Source organism: Lipotes vexillifer, unplaced genomic scaffold, assembly GCF_000442215.2.
Source record: "Lipotes vexillifer unplaced genomic scaffold, Lipotes_vexillifer_v1.1 scaffold126, whole genome shotgun sequence".
Classification (NCBI taxonomy): domain Eukaryota; kingdom Metazoa; phylum Chordata; class Mammalia; order Artiodactyla; family Lipotidae; genus Lipotes; species Lipotes vexillifer.
The window spans coordinates 1215672-1233963 of record NW_006778324.1 but is presented as its reverse complement, the minus strand read 5'-3'; the positions used below and the strand labels follow the sequence as shown (position 1 = coordinate 1233963).

General features: G+C 48.9%; 1 protein-coding gene and 1 non-coding gene across 2 annotated transcripts in view; both read right to left on the bottom strand.

Moving 5' to 3' along the window:
* Nucleotides 1-9963: 9963 nt before the first annotated feature.
* The window catches only part of TEKT1 (tektin 1), a 15438-nt gene continuing 7109 nt past the window's right edge, over nucleotides 9964-18292 (bottom strand). The window contains 5 exon segments of the mRNA XM_007451602.1: nucleotides 9964-9991; nucleotides 9993-10169; nucleotides 10607-10803; nucleotides 15768-15990; nucleotides 18122-18265. Of these exon segments, the coding sequence (XP_007451664.1) occupies nucleotides 9964-9991; nucleotides 9993-10169; nucleotides 10607-10803; nucleotides 15768-15990; nucleotides 18122-18265 (769 nt within the window).
* On the bottom strand, nucleotides 17331-17402 carry TRNAE-UUC (transfer RNA glutamic acid (anticodon UUC)). The gene has a single exon. It is a non-coding gene; the product is annotated as a tRNA-Glu (tRNA).

Sequence of the window (18292 nt, the reverse complement as noted above, 5' to 3'; positions counted from 1 at the left end):
GGGCGAGCGGGCGGGACAGACACAAAAAGCTTCGTTACTGAGGGAAGGAGGCTACATTTTATAGGGGGAATTGATGTCAGGTTGACTCATCAGTTACCAGGGAAACCAGCGGCTGGGGCAGGGGGCAAGTATGTAGGTGGTTACTGATTAAGCCCTATGATTAAAAGGATTGGGTAGTCATGTGAGTAGGGTGTAGGTTAAGCAGGGACTGGTCAAGCAGGGGATGTACAGAGAGCAAGAGAAGCCATCTTGAGTGGCCTGACCACAGAGCCTCAATCTACAATGCTAAGATGATAATGGATAAGCCTCATCCCTGCAACTACACACACACACACACACACACACACACACACACACACACACACTCACACACACACACACACACACACACACACACATACCCGCACAGGTGTCTCTGACTGTGAGGTGTAGGACTATAGGTTGATTCATGCCTTCATCATTTATTTTTTAATTATTATTTATTTTGGCCACACTGTGCGGCTTGCAGGATATTAGTTCCCCAACTGGGGATGGAACCCAGGCCCTAACCACTGGACTGCCAGGGAATTCCATATTTTTAAAGTTTTTTTTTTTTTTTTTTTTTTTTTTTGCGGTACACGGGCCTCTCAGGAGCACAGGCTCCGGACGCGCAGGCTCAGCGGCCATGGCTCACGGGCCCAGCCGCTCCGCGGCATGTGGGATCTTCCGGGACTGGGGCACGAACCCGTGTCCCCTGCATCGGCAGGCGGACTCTCAACCACTGCACCACCAGGGAAGCCTCATATTTTTAAAGTTTTTTATTAAAGTATAGATGATTTCCAATATTATACCAGTTTCAGGTGTACAACATAGTGATTCAATATTTTTATAGGTTATACTCCATTTAAAGTTATTACAAAACAATGACTATATTGATGATTTCATTCTCTTAAAAGTTCAGCTTTATCCTAATCATTCTGCACATTAGAATCACCTGTAAGCTTTAAACGCTCCTAATACCCAGGCAGACCAATTAAAAAATTAAATCAAACCCTTTAGGTTGGAGATTCATCAGTTTTTAAAAATTAATTATTTTTTTGGTTGCCTTGGGTCTTTGTTGCTGCGCACGGGCTTTCTCTAGTTGCGGCGAGCGGGGTCTACTCTTTGTTGTGGTGCATGGGCTTCACTGCGGTGGCTTCTCTTGTTGTGGAGCACAGGCTCTAGGTGCACAGGCTTCAGTAGCTGTGGCACGCGGGCTTCAGTAGTTGTGGCTCACGGACTGTAGAGTGCAGGCTCAGTAGCTGTGGTGCGTGGGCTTAGTTGCTCCACGGCATGTGGGATCTTCCCGGACCAGGGCTCGAACCCGTGTCCCCTACATTGGCAAGCGGGTTCTTAACCACTGCGCCACCAGGGAAGGCCCTCATCAGTTTTTTAAAAAGCTTTCCAGGTGTTTTCAACGTGCAGCCAAGGTTGAGAACCACTGCCTTATCTAGCCCGCTAGTTCAGTGATTTCTGCAACTGGAATCATTTCCAGGGACTTAAAAATAATACCAATGTGCTAATCCCTCCCCCCTCCAGTCCCACACCAATGGAGTCAGTATCTCTGGAAGTGAGCCTCAGTTATCAGGATAGTTTTTAAAGCTCCTCAGGTGATTCTAATGTGTAGCCAGGTTTGAGAATTGAGAATTGCTGCTTCTATTAATACCCTCATAGGTGCATTTACCAGGCATTCACTGGGTATCTCTTCTGTGCTGGGGGAGGGTGGTGAGGAGCCTGGGAACAGCCAGAGGTTGGTTGTCCTCCAGCAGCCCTGGCTGCTCCTACAAAAAGAGGCAAGGAAGGATATGGGCCCAGCAGTCAGCTTTTCTCCAGTCCCCTCAAGCTGACTTTCCTGCTCATCATCTCTGGCTCAGACCTGCCGGGTGTGTGCATGCACACGTGCACATGACTTTATAATTGGACCCTGGGACATGCTGAGATTTGAGTCTGATTATAAATTTGGAGGCAGTGAAGTGTGGTAGGGGTGGAAGAATTGGCTTTGCCTTGCAAGGTGACTCTGTGATGTGACCAGAATATTGGTATTTAAAAAAAAAATTACGGGGCTTCCCTGGTCGCTCAGCGGTTAAGAATCCGCCTGCCAATGCAGGGGAAATGGGTTCGAGCCCTGGTCCAGGAAGATCCCACATGCCGCGGAGCAACTAAGCCCATGTGCCCCAACTACTGAGCCTGTGCCCTAGAGCCTGTGAGCCACAACTTCTGAGCCCATGTGCCACAACTACTGAAGCCCACACACCTAGAAGCCGTGCTCTGCAACAAGAGAAGTCACTGCAGTGAGAAGCCTGTGCACCGCAACGAAGAGTAGCTCCCGCTCGCCGCAACTAGAGAAAGCCTGCGCGCAGCAACAAAGACCCAATGTAGCCAAAAAAAAAAAAAAATTACGAAAATCAGCCCCGGTGATTATAGTTGCAGATATCACCGAAAAGGGTTTCTGAGCAACACAGGAACAGCCTCAACAGACAGAGGAGGCAGTGTTAGAATGGGTGTATTTGCTTAGCCATTTGCTAAGATAATTGTACACTCGGGAAAGACAAATACCTTTATCTTTCAGGGATTATTAGATGCTGGCTCTGAGCTAATAATACCTAAATCGTTATTGCCGTGGTCCACCTGTTAAAATGAGGACTTATGACAGTTAAAGGGAAATTTGCCAAGATAGAGCTGGTGGAATTCTTCACTCATTCTGTAGCTATTTCCACACGTTCTGAGTACACAGTTGGAATAATATACTCTGCAACTACCATAATCTTTACATTATTTCTCAGATTCATAGAGTAAGAGCCTTTATTGTGGTAAGAGCCAAGTGGAAGCCTCCCTCATCAATGCTCCCTCTATAAGCAGAATACTCAAATCAATACTGGAAGAATTGCAAAAAAAAAAAAAAAAAAAAAAAAAAAAAAAAGCCTGAATCAGGAAGCACCTCCGTTGCTCCTTTCCTGGCAGCATCTAGTTCTTTATTCACTGGTTTAATCTCTGTCAAAAGTGTTCCAGTTGCCTCTGGGTGCCGGTCTTCTCCTGGTGCTGAGAGCCTCATATACCTTTGACGATACTTTGGGTCTGTCATGTTTTTGAATGCCTCCTCTCTCCACTCCTTCCTAATAGCATCCAGATTTTCTACTGGGGAATTATTCCTCCCCACCCCTCATCGTGTGGAGTCCTAGTGAGAAGTGGTGGTAAGTTCAAATATTTGGGACTGATCAAGCAAAACAAAACAAAACACTCATGACCACTAGATGGTAGTGGCACACAATGAGCTGTATGAGCGTGGCTCTGGGACAGGACTGCGGTCAAGGGAAGTCCCCCATAGCGGGAGACGTTCTAGGGATAGCAGTGCTGGGCCACCCCCTGAAAGGGAAGAGGGAAAGGGACCTCCTGTGGGAGAAGGGACTCCAAGAGGGGGTTTATGTGTCTAGGTAGGTCTCTGGGTCAGACAACTCCAAAGGGCAGCAGTGGCTTGGGGTCTCTTATTGCTCTGGGGTTTGTCTTATGTATGGCCGGCAGATGTTGGGTGAAGTTTTGCAGGGTGTGTAAAGCAGGCAGGTGCTAAGGGGCTGAAAATATGCTTATCAGGGCTATATTTAAAGCAACTGGATGTGTACAAATTTGAGTTTGGCTCCCGGAGGGGGGGGTGCTTTTGAGCTAATGGATCCCAGCCTGCTATGAAGTAAACACCATAGAGGTCAACACACAACACAGGGGTTATCTATAGCCCTTTTATTGATATATGACAGGCTAATAATGAGTGCCTGTCTCCTGCCTCTCTCTTCCACTACAGAAGGGGAGGGAGCAGATCTTTCCTCAACCCACCCTGCTGGTATAGACAAGGGGCACTGTTTTCTGGGGCTGACAGTTGAGAGAGACAGAGAGAGATACAGAGAGAGAGAGACAGAAACAGAAACTAAAACCCTGCACTTAGCTGATAGGTCTCTGGGTCCACACTCTAGCTCTGAGATGGGGTTATCAGTCAGGCTACATTCTGGTCTAAGTGTCAGTGCATCCAACAATGGCTTGAACAAATAAGGGCTTATTTTTCTCACTAGTTTAGAGTTAACTGGCTGCTGCTTTTGCTTTGGGGTTCCCCAGCGTTGGGACTAGTTATCTATGTGCCCTTCTTGGTCTTTGCCCATGGTATCCAGGGGCTGTTTAAAACACCTCAGCCATTGCCCTGGCAGGAAGGAGGGGAGGTAGGGACAGCACCAGTGGTGGAAGTTCTTGCTGGATGCCCCCGGCCGATTTCTGCTTTTGCCTCTGTGGCCAGAACTGAGTCACGCAGCCACCCCAGCTGCAAGGGAGGCTAGAAACGTAGTTCATGGATCCTCTGTAAGGGAGGAGCGTGAGGGAGAGGCTGGGGGCTGGGCACGGCTGTTGGGTTAGGCAGCCTGTGTGCCCCGCCTCGGGGCACTGTGTGTAGCTGATCATCCTGGAGCACGAAGTCCAGGGGCGGTACAGGGGCCTCAGCCCTTTACTGACAGGATGTGTCCCCAAAGTCCAAATCAGGTTCAACAAGTAGTCTCAGATGCAGGTGATTAGGAGATCTAGAAGGCAATGATTGATTTCATGATTTCCCTAACTCTTCCACATTTGGGAAACTGAGTCCCTGGCTGTGGTTCCTCAACACGGAAGACCACTTTGGGCATTATTCACCTTGGACCTGAGGTCACCAACCCCCTTCCAGACTTAGAGGCAAAGAGTAGAGTTTAGGTCATCACAGAAAACAGACTTCCCAAGATCAATTAAGGTATTAATCTCTCAGGTCTGATTTGGGAAACTTAAGCTCAGTCTCTAAATCTGGGACTGAATCACTCTGAACAAGTTATCAACTCTGTGCCCAGGTTTTTCCATCTAAAAAATCTCTCCTTGCTACTAAATGATGGGGCATAATGGTTTCAGGAGCGCGTGTGCTAGAGTTAGCCTGCTTGGGTCTGAATTCTGTGTGACCCCCTCCAAGCCTCAGTTTCCCTACCTATAAAATGAGGATAGTAACAGTTTGCATAAGTAACTCACTATAAGCACTCAACACGTTAACAGTTGTCGTAATTGTTGGCATTACCAATGGTATACCTGTCTTGCAAGGCTACATAATAAGTCCTTTTGGTTTTGCGATCGTAGCATCCTTTATAGAGACCTACACACAATTCCTCGGGAAATATATTCAGCTCTGAGACCCCTCGCGTTTGTGTGTGCTGTGCCACTGCCTGGAATCCACCCCTGCCCCACCTTTCCGCCCAGCAAACATCTATTCCTTCATCAAGATCCCACTCAAGGGTAACTCCCTTAATTACCCAGCCTTCTCCGCCCACTTGTCCAGCTGAGTGGAAGGGCCTGTGAGAGTTCCAGCTCTCCTGGGTGGCAGCCACAGAAAAACCACTGGGCATCATTGAGCAGTGTAAGGATGCTTGAGTGTCTCACAGAACGCGAGGGCCTCAGAAATTGCCTGGAGCCCAGAGAAGGAGGGCTGCAGGAAGCACTTTCTTCTTTCTCTTGGTGCATCACCTTCTACTTTCCCTCTAGTCGCAAACTGGCTGTTTCCCGTCCACATGATAGACAGCAGCTGTCACCCACCCTCCAAAGCCTACATCTAGAGAGCAGCCGGATGGAACTGAAATCTCCTGGTCCTAAGTCCAAATTCCTCAGGAGAGGGGCTCATTGGCCCACCTTCCGTTAGCTGCTCACTGACCCAGCCAACTGGGGCGGGGCGTGGGGAGGAGCAGGGCTAGATGGTGCAAATACGGTGGTTCCCGCTGAATTGAGTTGAGGGGGGCAGTCTCTGAGAAGGGAAACTTGTGCAGGAATTTGAATACAAGCAAGAAGCCACCCTGTTGCCTACTTAGAGCCCTCTGCACGTTCAGAAGGTGTGTCACCCGCATGCTCTGATCCCAGCAGGGCCACTCACGCTTTCCTTCAAGGTATGTGTATATATATATATATGTGTATATATATATATATATATATATATATTTTTTTTTTTTTTTTGCGGTATGTGGGCCTCTCACTGTCGTGGCCTCTCCCGTTGCGGAGCACAGGCTCTGGACACACAGGCTCAGCAGCCATGGCTCACGGGCCTAGCCGCTCCGTGGCATGTGGGATCCTCCCGGACCGGGGCACGAACCCGTGTCCCCTGCATCAGCAGGCGGACTCTCAACCACTGCGCCACCTCCTTCAAGGAATATTAGTTAAGGTTCTTAACTGAGCAAACTTAGCAAAAAACTTCTGAGAGCTAAAGCCAAGAGTGGGACTATATTGGGGCATCTCATAGGAAGAGTTGGTTGTTCAACTCTTTGCATGAGAGGACCCAGGGGGAGCTCTGGGGATGCGGCCACAGGAGTTAGTGGCCCTCCTCTCTAGACCTCTAGATCCTCTAGTTATTTCCTGCCTCCATACGTTTCTGTTTCAAAATCCCGATTCCCAGGAGGCCGACTCTGACCAGCCCTGATGGGTTGCTGAGCAGTTTGGCTGGGGAGGGCCATATGGACATGGTTGTGGAGCCCTCCCTGTGTATGTTGGCGTGCAGTTCTCAGAGGAGAAGGTTTTGGGAGCTGGGGAGTTAGTTCAGGCCATAGTGAGAAAAGCCCTGAGTTTGGGGCCAGGAGTTCAGCCTTGCCTGAACCTTTACAGGGACCTGGGCAAGTAGCTTGCTTTCCCCCAGTTCCCCGTGAACCTGTTTCCTCATCTATAAAACTGGGGAGTTGGGCTGAAAGACCACAGGGATCCCATGACATTGTGTCCATTCACACATTCTCTTTTTCTGGAACTCACCACCCAGACGTCCCCAGAAGGGTCTGAGAAATGTAAGCAGATTCTTAGAGTGATCAACTCCTGCCAAAGACTTAGCCCTCAGGGACCCAGCACGTTTCACTCTATGCTGCTCACAGATGACACTTATCCACGAATAGACCTCAAGGGCTCAAATACTAAGGGTTTTCCTATGGTATCAGGAGATTGTGAGAGACCAGGGTGCGTACCAGCTTGAGAAACAGGCGCTCTTTGTTTTGTCTTACTACTGTTAGGTTAATCTCTGTTAACATAAAGGCATCCTTTCCTTAAGTTTAACTGTCTCAAATTTGAGGGATATTAACTCCCCCCATTAAAGAGTCTTCCTACCTAATTGAGATCGTCCACTTAAGTGCCAATTATGACCTAAGGAATGCAATGGGAAATAGTTCATAAAGAAATTGTCTTCTTCCAGGATTTCCAGAACATGCCAGGGCCACAATTCTTCAACGGGGCTCAAACCAAGCCAGCATCTGGTTCTCTGTGATAAGTTCATTACGTAATTCATGTGTAAAGGTAAACACAACAATAGGTGCGAATGTTGCAGGACAGCTGAGTCTAGCACTCTGCTACTTTCTTTCTGGGCTTCAGTTTTCCCAAATGCACAATGATTGAGTTGGACTAGATACTTTCAGAGTCTGCACTCACAGCTTCAATGTTTACGACTTCCAAGACACACTGATTTTTCAAGGACACAGGCCAAGTTGAAAGAAATTAACATGGCATCTTACTGCCGGCTCATGTGTGATAAAAAAGGAAACGTTTCCCTATTTCTGCTCCCACCTCTCGGCTTCTCGGTCCTTGGGGCAGAGTGCGTACCAGCAGAGAGCAGAGGTTACCAATTTTCTTTCCAAAGACGTCCTGAGATAAGATAAGCATCTTTCAAAAAGCAGCATCTGCACTTCTTGACTTCCTCCAATACTCTATTGAAGTTGCCTTTGGCAAAGTGGCATTGGCGATTGCCTAACTGCCAGATCTAGAGGATGTTTCCCTTTCTTGGCCTATGGTGCCTCCAAACATTCTCCTACTGTGGCACCTGTGATGCTATGCTTTCCTGGCTTCCTTCAGCCCCTCTGAGCTTCTTTCTTAGTCTGCTTGTTGGTCCGGCTCTTCACTCAACCGGGAAGCACTGATGTCTTCCGGGGCTCAGGCCCAGACCCCTCCTCCGAGCTCTTCAAACTCTCACGCGTTGCTTGGCTTCCACTGCCGCCTGTCTGCAGATGTCTCCCCGCCCTCTGGCTGCAGCTGGACCTTCCTCCCCACCACAGGGTCCTCGCCTTCGACGTGTGAGCTCGTCACCTTCACTCCCCAACCCCCACCCTCACTGCCCAGCCCTCTGCCTCCCAAGTTCCCTCTCAGCAAAAGGCGTCCCGATTCACCCTGATACCCAAGCCAGAAACCGGGGAGCCGTCCTTGGCCCCTCTCCCTCCCTCGCCCTGTATATCCGAGCGGTCCCCAAGCCCCAGAACCCCTAGACTGTCCGGACTCTGTCCCTTCTCTGCTTGCTGCCCCCCAGCCCCGGGACGGGCTCTGTGTGAAGCTGTGAAGCGCTTCTCATGGTTATCTCACCCACGGGCGCCCTAGGCGGCGGGTGTGACAGGAGAAATTGAACTGAGCTGTGTGTGACTCCAGAACCCAAACTCTTAGCCACTGACTTGAATCTGTGGCGAGAACGGGAGGAATTTTTTTTTCTTTTCTTTTACTGTCACTTGAGTATTAAAAAAACCACTACGAATGATTACTAACTGGTCAGAAAACCGACGCCAAACGCAGTTTACATTCAGCAAAGAAAACAAAAGCCAGAAATCCTTTTCACGCGGCGGTGCGACAGGATGGCCTTCCGGAAAGGCTTACCTACTGAGCCCAGGAACGTCGCCTTCCTCTTTCCCAGGCTGGCAATCCCGAGACTCAGGTCTGAATGGATCTGAATGCCTGCCCCTCCTCAAGCAAGGGCACCTGTGACTTGTTTTCCCTCCCTTGTGCTGCAGCATGAGGCCCGATAAAGCCTTGCCTGAATTTCTCGTCTGGCCTTTTATCGATTTCTATTGATTAGAGAGTCCAGGGACCAGAGTCAGTGACCATGACCCCAGAAAACAGCAACCTGGCTCACCCGCCCCCCCAACCCCTAACTTCCTAAGAGCTGGGGGGCCCTTGGGTCCTATCCCTCTTTATTTTGTTACCGACACAGGTTCTTGGACTCTTTCATCAACAGAAATCAAGAAGAAGCCAGATAAGATATTCAGGGGAGGCTTTACTGGCATTAGCGCTGCAGCAGGAGGGAGTGAAAGCAAGTAACAGGCGCCTTTGCTCGCTCCCCGAGGGGGCTCAAGCTGCTTCCTTAAGTGGGTAACTACGGGGGTGGGTCGGTGGGTTGGGACAGACGGGTGGCTTAGGTGGTCTGCCCAGCCCCCTCGGTGGTGCCCTGGGCAGGGATCATGTTCAGTACCCTGTTTTTGTTCCCGGCACCTCAGAAATAGCAGTTGGTTTGTGGCCTTTTTGTGCATGCAGTTATTTTTAGTCCCTTATAGTTTCTTTGTATTCTGTTGCTCAGGGAGATGTTTGCTCGGGTGCAATCACTTCACTAGAGGGTCTCAGGTCCCAGCCTGTCTCAATTACACCCGAGAGAAAGAGGCCCAGAGAGACGCCCACAGGTGTTGGGAAGGCTTACGGGGGACTCCTGACCCAGGGCTGCTCCTCTCTCATCTAAGTTCCGTATGAACTGAACATGCATCCCGTGGACCAGCCAGGGGTCTAAGTCAGCAACCACCACATTGTTTTCTAGGGAAAAGGAATCTTGAGGGCCAGGAGAAGTGTTCGCCGGTCGAGTAAGATGGGCATGGTCTGAGTAGGGGATCCAGCCCAACTTGTGAATTGAAATAAATCTGAACTAAAATGTCTTGGACCCCCCCCCCCTCCCCCAGGCCTGATAAGAATGGCCTGTGCTAATTCATGGAACTTAACCCTTAAACAACCACAGCACCACTAGCAGTAGCAGAATAGAGCTTTGCACCCAAATCTCAGGCCCCGGGCAGGCCTGGAACCCCAGCCAAGACTTTTTGGTGGGCTGACTGGAAGTTCTGCCCACCTGAAATGAGAGTTCTGTTCTACGGTTTTGCGACTCTGTTTAATGAGAATGGCTTAACGAGAATCCTACTTTCAGCAGACAGTGTCCGGATGGAGGCCCCGCCCACTTCCCGTGGTCGTCCCCGCCCCTTGGAGGGATGGACTTCCTCATACGCAGGCACAGCACTTCATCGATGTAGACGGTATTCTCCTTGACTTGGATCTCCTCCTGCAGGGCGAGCTGCCTGCGACTCAGGCCTTGCAGCTCGACCTGAGCTTGGGCTAATGTTTCCTTTAATCTAGGGGAAGAGGAAGAACACTAGGGAATAATTTATGGCTCTACATCACTATTTCAGGGGGAAAAATGTATTCATATATTCAGTGCAGGAACCAAATTGATGTGTCTTCCTCCTTTCTCCTCCTTAAGACAGAGATTTCAAACTGGCGGCCCTGGGCCATGTTCACAAGGCGGACAAACCCATGAACTGCCAACATTTAAAACTGTAGATTTTACCTAAACATCTGGAGTTGGACTTCAGAAAAATGTAAACATTGGGATGCATTCCCTGCATGGCAGCAATTGGCGGGAGTTAGGAGAGACGGCCCTCTAGAAAAGAACCCCTCAAACACGAAAGATGCGAAGGTCTTTATGCCCACCCGGCATCACCCACGATGACATTGCCTAACCCTGCTCACAGGCCAGGTTTAAATGGAGCCCCAGTAGCCCTGTGCCTACCTTGCGACGTTGTGGGTGATCTCATCGACCTCCTTGATCAGCCTGTACTGTGCACCATCGTGACACAGCTCCACATTAGGCCGATGTGTCCTGGTCTCCAGGCGTGTATGAGCCACCTTGGCAGGTCCTTCTTGGTCAAGGATGGCTTTTTCAAGAACTGTGATATTTTTCTCCTGGGAGGCAATCTCTTCCATGACCTTACAAAAAAGGATTAGAGGAGGTGAGGCCAGGGTGTGTTCCTCAAAACTCAACAGCAGACGCTCTTAGGAGGTTAGGAAGAGGGGACCTCCGATATCTACCCAAGCAGAACCCCAGTAAGAGTCTGATCCCCCTTCACTACAGCAGTGATTGCTCATGGGCAAGGTAACTCACCCAACCTTAGAACCTCACACATGGAATGGACACAGGTGGCCATTGTTGCCTCTTCTTCCCAAATATGTGGATTCCCTCAGCAAAGGCTGAAGGCTGCCCACTTACCTGGGTATAAAGTACCTCTGTATCATGAGCGGAATGCTGCCTATTTCCTTACCAATCCACCCACTAGTACCGTAACTGAAGGTGGGGTCCGGCTGCTCGCCGCTCAAAAACCATTAAAGAGGCCAGGTTGGTGGAAAGGAAAGTTTGCTTTATTTTGAATGCCGGCAACCAGGGGGGCGGGCGGGGAGGGCAGACGCCTGTCCAAAGGCCAACTCCCCAGCACAACCGGACAATCAGTGGGCAAGAGCTTTTATAGACGGAGGGAGGGTGCTACCTGCAGAAACAGCACAGTCACCTCTGACAGTCACCCTGGTATTGGTCATCGGTGGTCTGACCAGCATCATCTTGATTGTTCAGTTCCAGGGTCGGTTTGTTCCCATTTTCCTGAGACCAGTTCTCAGAATTGCGGCAGCTTATGTCATGGCAACAGTCTGGTTACCGTGTAGTTAACCTCTTCCATCTGCTGGGGGTTTCAGTACGTACAAGACAGCTCACAGGCTACGGCTCAGAATATTATCTGTAGCCCTTGAGGAGGAACTAAAGGTCCTTGACTTTGCTTAATGACTAAACTATTATTATTTGGTCTCCTTTGACTGTTTTCCTTTGTTTCTGTATTTTCTCACTTCTCTGATTAAACTTATTCTTTGGCTGAAGTTTTTCCACAGACAGATGGCAGGCTGAGGACATGGCGGGAGGGGAGCAAGGACCATAGGGTCCTGCTCTGTTTCAGTCCCAGTTCTGCCCCCTCCGGAAGCCTGAAGAAAGGGTGAGCAGTTTAATCCGAGTTTTGTTGGTTTCTTTGATGGTGGCTTTGTGCAAAGAAAAGATTCCTTTGAAGCTACTCGGGTTTTTAGATTAATATTTCACTAGTTTAAAATTTTATTTCTTCCTTAAGTTGTTTTTCTTTTTAAACTTCTCATCATGGGAATTTCCAGACATACATGAAGGTAGGTAGTATAATGAACCTCATGGACCCATCATCAATTTAAGCAATGATCAATACGTGGCCAGTCTCGTTTCATCTATAATGCCCTCTATGCACCCCTGCCATCAGCTTATTTATTTTAAAGGAACTCCCAGATATTACATCATTTCAGTCTTAAATACTTGAGTATGTGTTTCTAAGTTATAAGGATTCTTTTTTTTTCTTTTAACATAACGACAATATTTTTTATCACACACAAACGAAAGAAGGATTCTTTATTATTATCTAAAATCTAGTGTTCAAGTTTCCCTGTGTCTTTTTTTTTTTTTGGTAAGTGTTGGTATGTTTAAATTAGAATTCAAATGGGGTCCACACATTACATCTGGTTTTCATAATGTTTCTTTTTTTTCTTTATAAATTTATTTGTTTTTATTTTTGGCTGTGTTCGGTCTTCACTGCTGTGCGTGGGCTTTCTCTAGTTGTGGCGAGCGGGGGCTACTCTTCGTTGCAGTGCGTGGACTTCTCATTGTCGTGACTTCTCTTGTTGCAGAGCACGGGCTCTAGGCGCGTGGGCTTCAGTAGTTGTGGCATGTGGGCTCAGTAGTTGTGGCTCGTGGGCTCGGTAGTGGTGGTGCATGGGCTTAGTTGCTCCGTGGCATGTGGGATCTTCCTGGGCCAGGGCTCGAACCCATGTCCCCTGCATTGGCAGGCGGATTCTTAACCACTGTGCCACCAGGGAAGCCCGTCCCTACCCTTTAATTTGGAGGCCATCGCCTCCGTTTGCCGAGCCTCTTCATGACCACGGAGGCTTCTGGCCAGGTGATACCCAGCTGGAGCCTTTTCTCATAGAGCCTAGGTTGGTATCTCCAGGTGGGGGCAGGGAATCTCACCTGATTTGTTTTAGTCCATCATTTGAGCCTGTCCAGACCATTTTGGATGCTCATTTTATTTTACTTTTAAAAAACATTTATTTATTTGTTTATTTACTTTTGGCTGTGGCACGTGGGATCTTCGTTGCGGCATGCAGGCTCATAGTTGTGGGATCTTAGTTGCGGCATGCGTGTGGGATCTAGTTCCCCGAGCAGGGATCGAACCCGGGCCTCCTCATCGGGGGTGTGGAGTCGCACCCACTGGACCACCGGGAAGTCCCTGGATGCTTGTTTTAGATGTTGCTGCCAAGGCCTCAGCCACACAGCTCCCAGCTCCTGCAGGATCTCCTCCGGCAGGATGGGGCTTCTCACAGGCCTCTGCAAAGCCCAGCTTCTTGCCTCTTCTCTTACAGAGGGGACCCTCCTCCCTGCTGCCTTCCTATTTCAAGGCCTGGACTAAGTTCTTACTCCACCAGGAAGCCTCTTGACTGTCTTTTGGCTACGTTTATCATTATTACTACTATTGTTGTTGTTGTTCCTATTATTAGCTGCTGCAGCAGCCAATTTTTATTGATTATCTATTATATTGATTATATGTATAAACTATGTAAATGTACGTATATATATGTGTGTGTGTGTGTGTGTGTGTATAAAATCGGTATGTGCCAGGCATTGTTCTAAATATTTTATTTGGGTTGTCTAATTTTACCCTAACCAACTCTGGGAGGTGAGTACTATTGCTGTCCCTATTTTATCAATGAGGAAACCAAGGAACAGGGAGCTTTTTGTTTGTTTGTTTTGGCCGCGCAGCGTGGCATGTGCATGCAGGATCTTAGTTCCCCGACCAGGGGTTGAACCTGTGTCCCCTGCAGTGGAAGTGTGGAGTCTTAACCACTGGACCACCAGGGAAGTCCCAGGAAAAGGCAGCTTAAGTGTATTATAAATGTCTTAAATTTTCTATACATTATGATGTTCTGACATCATAAAAAACCTTTCTGGCTGGGAGAAACTGCCCCTCCCTGGGCTCTTCGATACTTAGAGACGGCGAAGGACCAGCCTGAGCAGGCCTTGGATCTGCAAGCCCAGAGCCCTCCCTCCTCTCTCTGCCCTTTCAGCCCAGGAGGCCATCTGGCTCTGCCTCAGTCATCCCAGGGCCGGATGCCGGGCACCTGGGGACCATTCCATAGCCCAGAGCCCACTGAGGTCATTCACACTAGCTGATCCTAAAGGGCTCCCGCCGCCCTGCCTTGGGGGTCCTGAGGAAACCCCAGTAAAGGCCGTGGGCTCCACCTTACCCTTGCTCCTGTCATCTGCCGCCTGACCACCCTAGTGTGTTCTCCACGTGGCCCTGCATGGGGAGCCCTGCCTCCTGTCTCTAGGACCTGTGAATACAATATAAACTTTGTTTTTTCCTGAGCCCCCTGTCTCCTTATGGCTACACTTGACTGACCATCTCATAAAAGAACACAAAACATTAAGTAGCCTCCCCAAGATCACACAGCAAGTGTTGAAGCCCCATTTTGAAGCCAGGCTGTCTGGCTCCAGGCTCTACACGCTTACCCACAAGCCTCTTCTACCTGTCGTTTTGCGGACTATTGCAGTGTAACTTTCGGTGACATTCTGGTCTGCCCTGCTCATCACAGAGATAAATCTTTTCTTACAGTTAGACTCTGGGCTCATGCAAGGCAAGGGAGGAGTGCAGCAGAAGGACAAGGTTGTGGTAGTTGAGCAGGCCTGGGCTCCAGCCCCAGGCTGCCAGAGATGCACCTGCCACCTGGGGTCCCTTCCGCTCTCCATGGCTGCTTCACCATCAGTGAAAAGCAAGGAGTGGGCCAGCAGTGGCCACATCAGGCAGCTGTAGCTGTCGCAGTGTCACAGGTGAGGCGGAAGGCTCAGAGAGCTTGAGGCGTCTGCTTAAGTCACTCAGCTAGTCTGTCGCAGGACTGGAATGTGGGCCCACAGATCCTCAGTCCAAATTCAGCCCTTGCTCCACTGGACTCTACCCAGTGTCCCTGAGCTTAGCCTGCGGGATAGTCCCATATGCTCAGGATCCAGCGGTCCTTGCTGGTGAGGGACATGGGCTAGAGCTGGCTTATTGGGCTCCAATTGTTAAACATTCAGGAATTCTGCCAGACCTGTGTTAAATGGGTAGCTTGAAACTGACCATGGTGAAAGAATTTACACCACAGAAATCTGCAAATTCTATACATCAGGGGCTTTTTTCTCCTCTGGGAGCCAGTTACCAGCAAACGGCTGGATAACCAGACAACAAGCCAGAATCCCAAAGTTGCATCTGGGTTTGGAGAAATCGGTTGCACTCAACTCACGGAACTTCAGAGTCATAAAGAATGTATAAGGGACTTCCCTGGTGGTCCAGGGGGTAAGACGCAGCACTCCCAATGCAGGGGGCCCGGGTTCGATCCCTGGTCGGGGAACTAGATCCCTCATGCATGCTGCAACCAAGAATCCGCGTGCTGCAACTAAGTCCGCATGCTGCGACTAAAAGATCCTGCACACCGCAACAAAGATCCCGTCTGACGCAACTAAGACCTGAGCAGCCAAAATAAATAAATAAAAATAAATCCTTTTTTTTTTTTAAAAAAAAAAGAACGTATAAGAGCATACGGTGCATCTCTATGCTCCACAGAAGGACGAACTAAGGCCCAGAGAGGGGAGACAGCCTGTTCTTTGCAGCAATGAGTACGAGAGGCCCAGAGCGGGGCCAAGGCCCGCTCCAGTCCCCCAAAGCCCAAAGCCTGCTGCTTAGATGGAGAGAGCTGAGTGACCTCTACTCCTTAGTACACAGGATCACAAGCCCTGAAGGCCTTTCTAGGTTTACAGGGTAAAACCTTCTGAAGGTGCTCTTCCATGGTCCCCCCAGGGAGCTCACCTTGGCCAGATGAGCAGCCAGCTTGTCCCTGGCGTCCTTGGTCTCCTTCAGCCCATTCTTGAATGCGGTGTCCACCACATCACATTGCCTGCTTAGGTCGTTGGCCGTCTGGGACAAGGTTCGGTCCACGAGGGCCTTCAGCGTCAGAGAGTTGTTCCTCTGCTTGTCAGCCTTCTCCACGTTGGTGTTGGAGAAGTCCAACCAGTCTTCCAGACTCACAGAGCTGAAACAGGACCCATGCATTCATTCATAGCATGTCTGGGCTGGGTGTGTGGGTATGGCGGTAGGACAAGCTACTGGAAACCCACAGGAAGTTAAGCCTCCCTCCACCATCAGAAGCACCTAGAACGTTTCCCCATCTCTAGGCAGAGTGAATGGTGGTCTGTCAGTGGCAATAACTGTCACTTTGGGGAAACCTACTTACTCTGTGCCAGGCTCTGGGCTGGCACTTTACAGATATCCTCTCATTTAATCCTCACGATGGCCTAGTGAGCTAACTTTCATACCCTCATTTGACAGATGAGGAAAACTGAGGCTCAGAAAGATGGAGTAACTTCGTCAAGATCACATAGGTAGAGACAATTTAAGTATCAAAGTAAATTATAATAGTAACAGATTATAACACACTGAATGAAATAGGAGAACATGAGTCCATACTGGAATGCTATAAAGAAAAGAATAAAGTGCTAGTTTGACAAGGAACTGCTTTATATAACACTTGATGAATCTCAAAATAATGTTGACTGGAAGAAAGGGACACACAAGATACATAGTACATGATGCTATTTAACAAATGCAAAACAAACCTATTAGAAATCAGGAATGTGGCTCTCTTTGGGGAGCAGAGAGGAGGTATTCATCAAGAGGGGACAGGGTGGAGGTTTTGGTGTTGGTGGTAATGTTTTATTTCTTGGCCTGGTTGGTGGTTACATGGAGGTTGTTTGCTGTGTGACTAGAGGCAGCCTCTGAGATGGTCCCCAATGACCCCCTGTGTCTCCTGGTGTTCACACCTTTGTATAGTCCCCTCCCCTTGAGATGTGTGATGAACTCATTGACTCATCTCTCCTGAATAGACATAATGAGAGGTTATTTCTAGGATTAGGTTGAAAGAAAATTGTGGCTTCTGTCTCGGCTGCCCTCTCTCTCTTGCTTCCTTTTGGATCACTCGCTGTGGGAGAAGCCAGCTGCCACGTCCTGGGACAGCTCCGTGGAGCAGCTCGGGTGGCAAGGCCTGTCATAACCACACGAGCCAGGTCAGAAGTGGGTCCCCCCCACCACGGTTGTGCCTTCAGATGAGACTGCAGCCCCAGCAGACCCCTTGACTACAACCTCATAAGACGTGAGCCAGAGGCGCCCAGCTGAGCCGTGCCTGTGCTCCTGACTCACAGAAGCTGGGAGGTAACACACGTTTATTGTTTTTAAGCTGCTAAGTTTTGGGGTAACTTGTTATACAGCAAAAGATAACTAAAACAATGATAAGTCATTAAACTGTTTACTATTATTTGTGCATTTTTCTTTTCTTTCTTTTTTTTTGGCTGCACCGCATGGCTTGTGGGATCTTAGTTCCCCGACCAGGGATTGAACCCGGGCCCCGGCAGTGAAAGTGCCAAGTCCTAACCACTGGACCACCAGGGAACTCTTGTGCAGTTTTCTATATGTATGTTTTACTTCAAAAAGAACATTTTAAAAATTAGAATGAGTTAGGTCTGTGATGTAATGTTACTTGAAAAATGTAAGTTAGATGTTACAGAAAAGGTACATGGTACAATCCCATTTTTGTAAAGAAACAAAATTTATTTGTGTAGGTGAGTGTATACATATGTTTGTAAGAACATACAGATAACACTGGTTATCTCAGGGGGTGTAATGATAGAAAGGAGTAGATATGGGGAAATTATTAACTTGCCCTTTCTACATTTTTAAATTCTTTTACTTGTTAAAAATGCAAATAGGTAAATGAATAAATTTGAAAGGTTTAAAGATTTTATATCAGGGACTTCCCTGGTGGTCCAATGGTTAAGACTCTGCGCTTCCACTGCAGGGGGCGTGGGTTCAAACTCTGGTCGGGGAACTAAGATCCCGCATGCTGCACGGTATGGCCCCCTCCACCCCAAAATTCTTTTTATATCAGACTTTCTTAAAGTGGGGGCAACCCGGAGGACCGAGGCGCCTCTGGGTCCTGTGTCAGGGTACTCACTGCTCAGCGCCCGCCTTTGCCCCAAGCCTGCCTCTTCCCAGCTCTCAGCCTGCATTCAGGATGATGTGCTAGCTCCTGTCTGTCTCTCTGAGAAGCACGACGATGACACACAGCAGGGAGGAGGACAGCAGGGCCGGGCCAGCAGGGACCCACTCACTTTGCTTCAACCCTCACGACGTTCTCAGAATATTTGATGTTTGGCGAGTTGTTGTTGAGTGAGAAGCAGATATCATCAATGGTCAGGGCTGTAAACTTGTCCCTCAAGTCCTTTTCAAGACTGTACTTGGCAGAGCGGTTACGCCTGAAGGGAGAAGGGAAACTGGGTTTC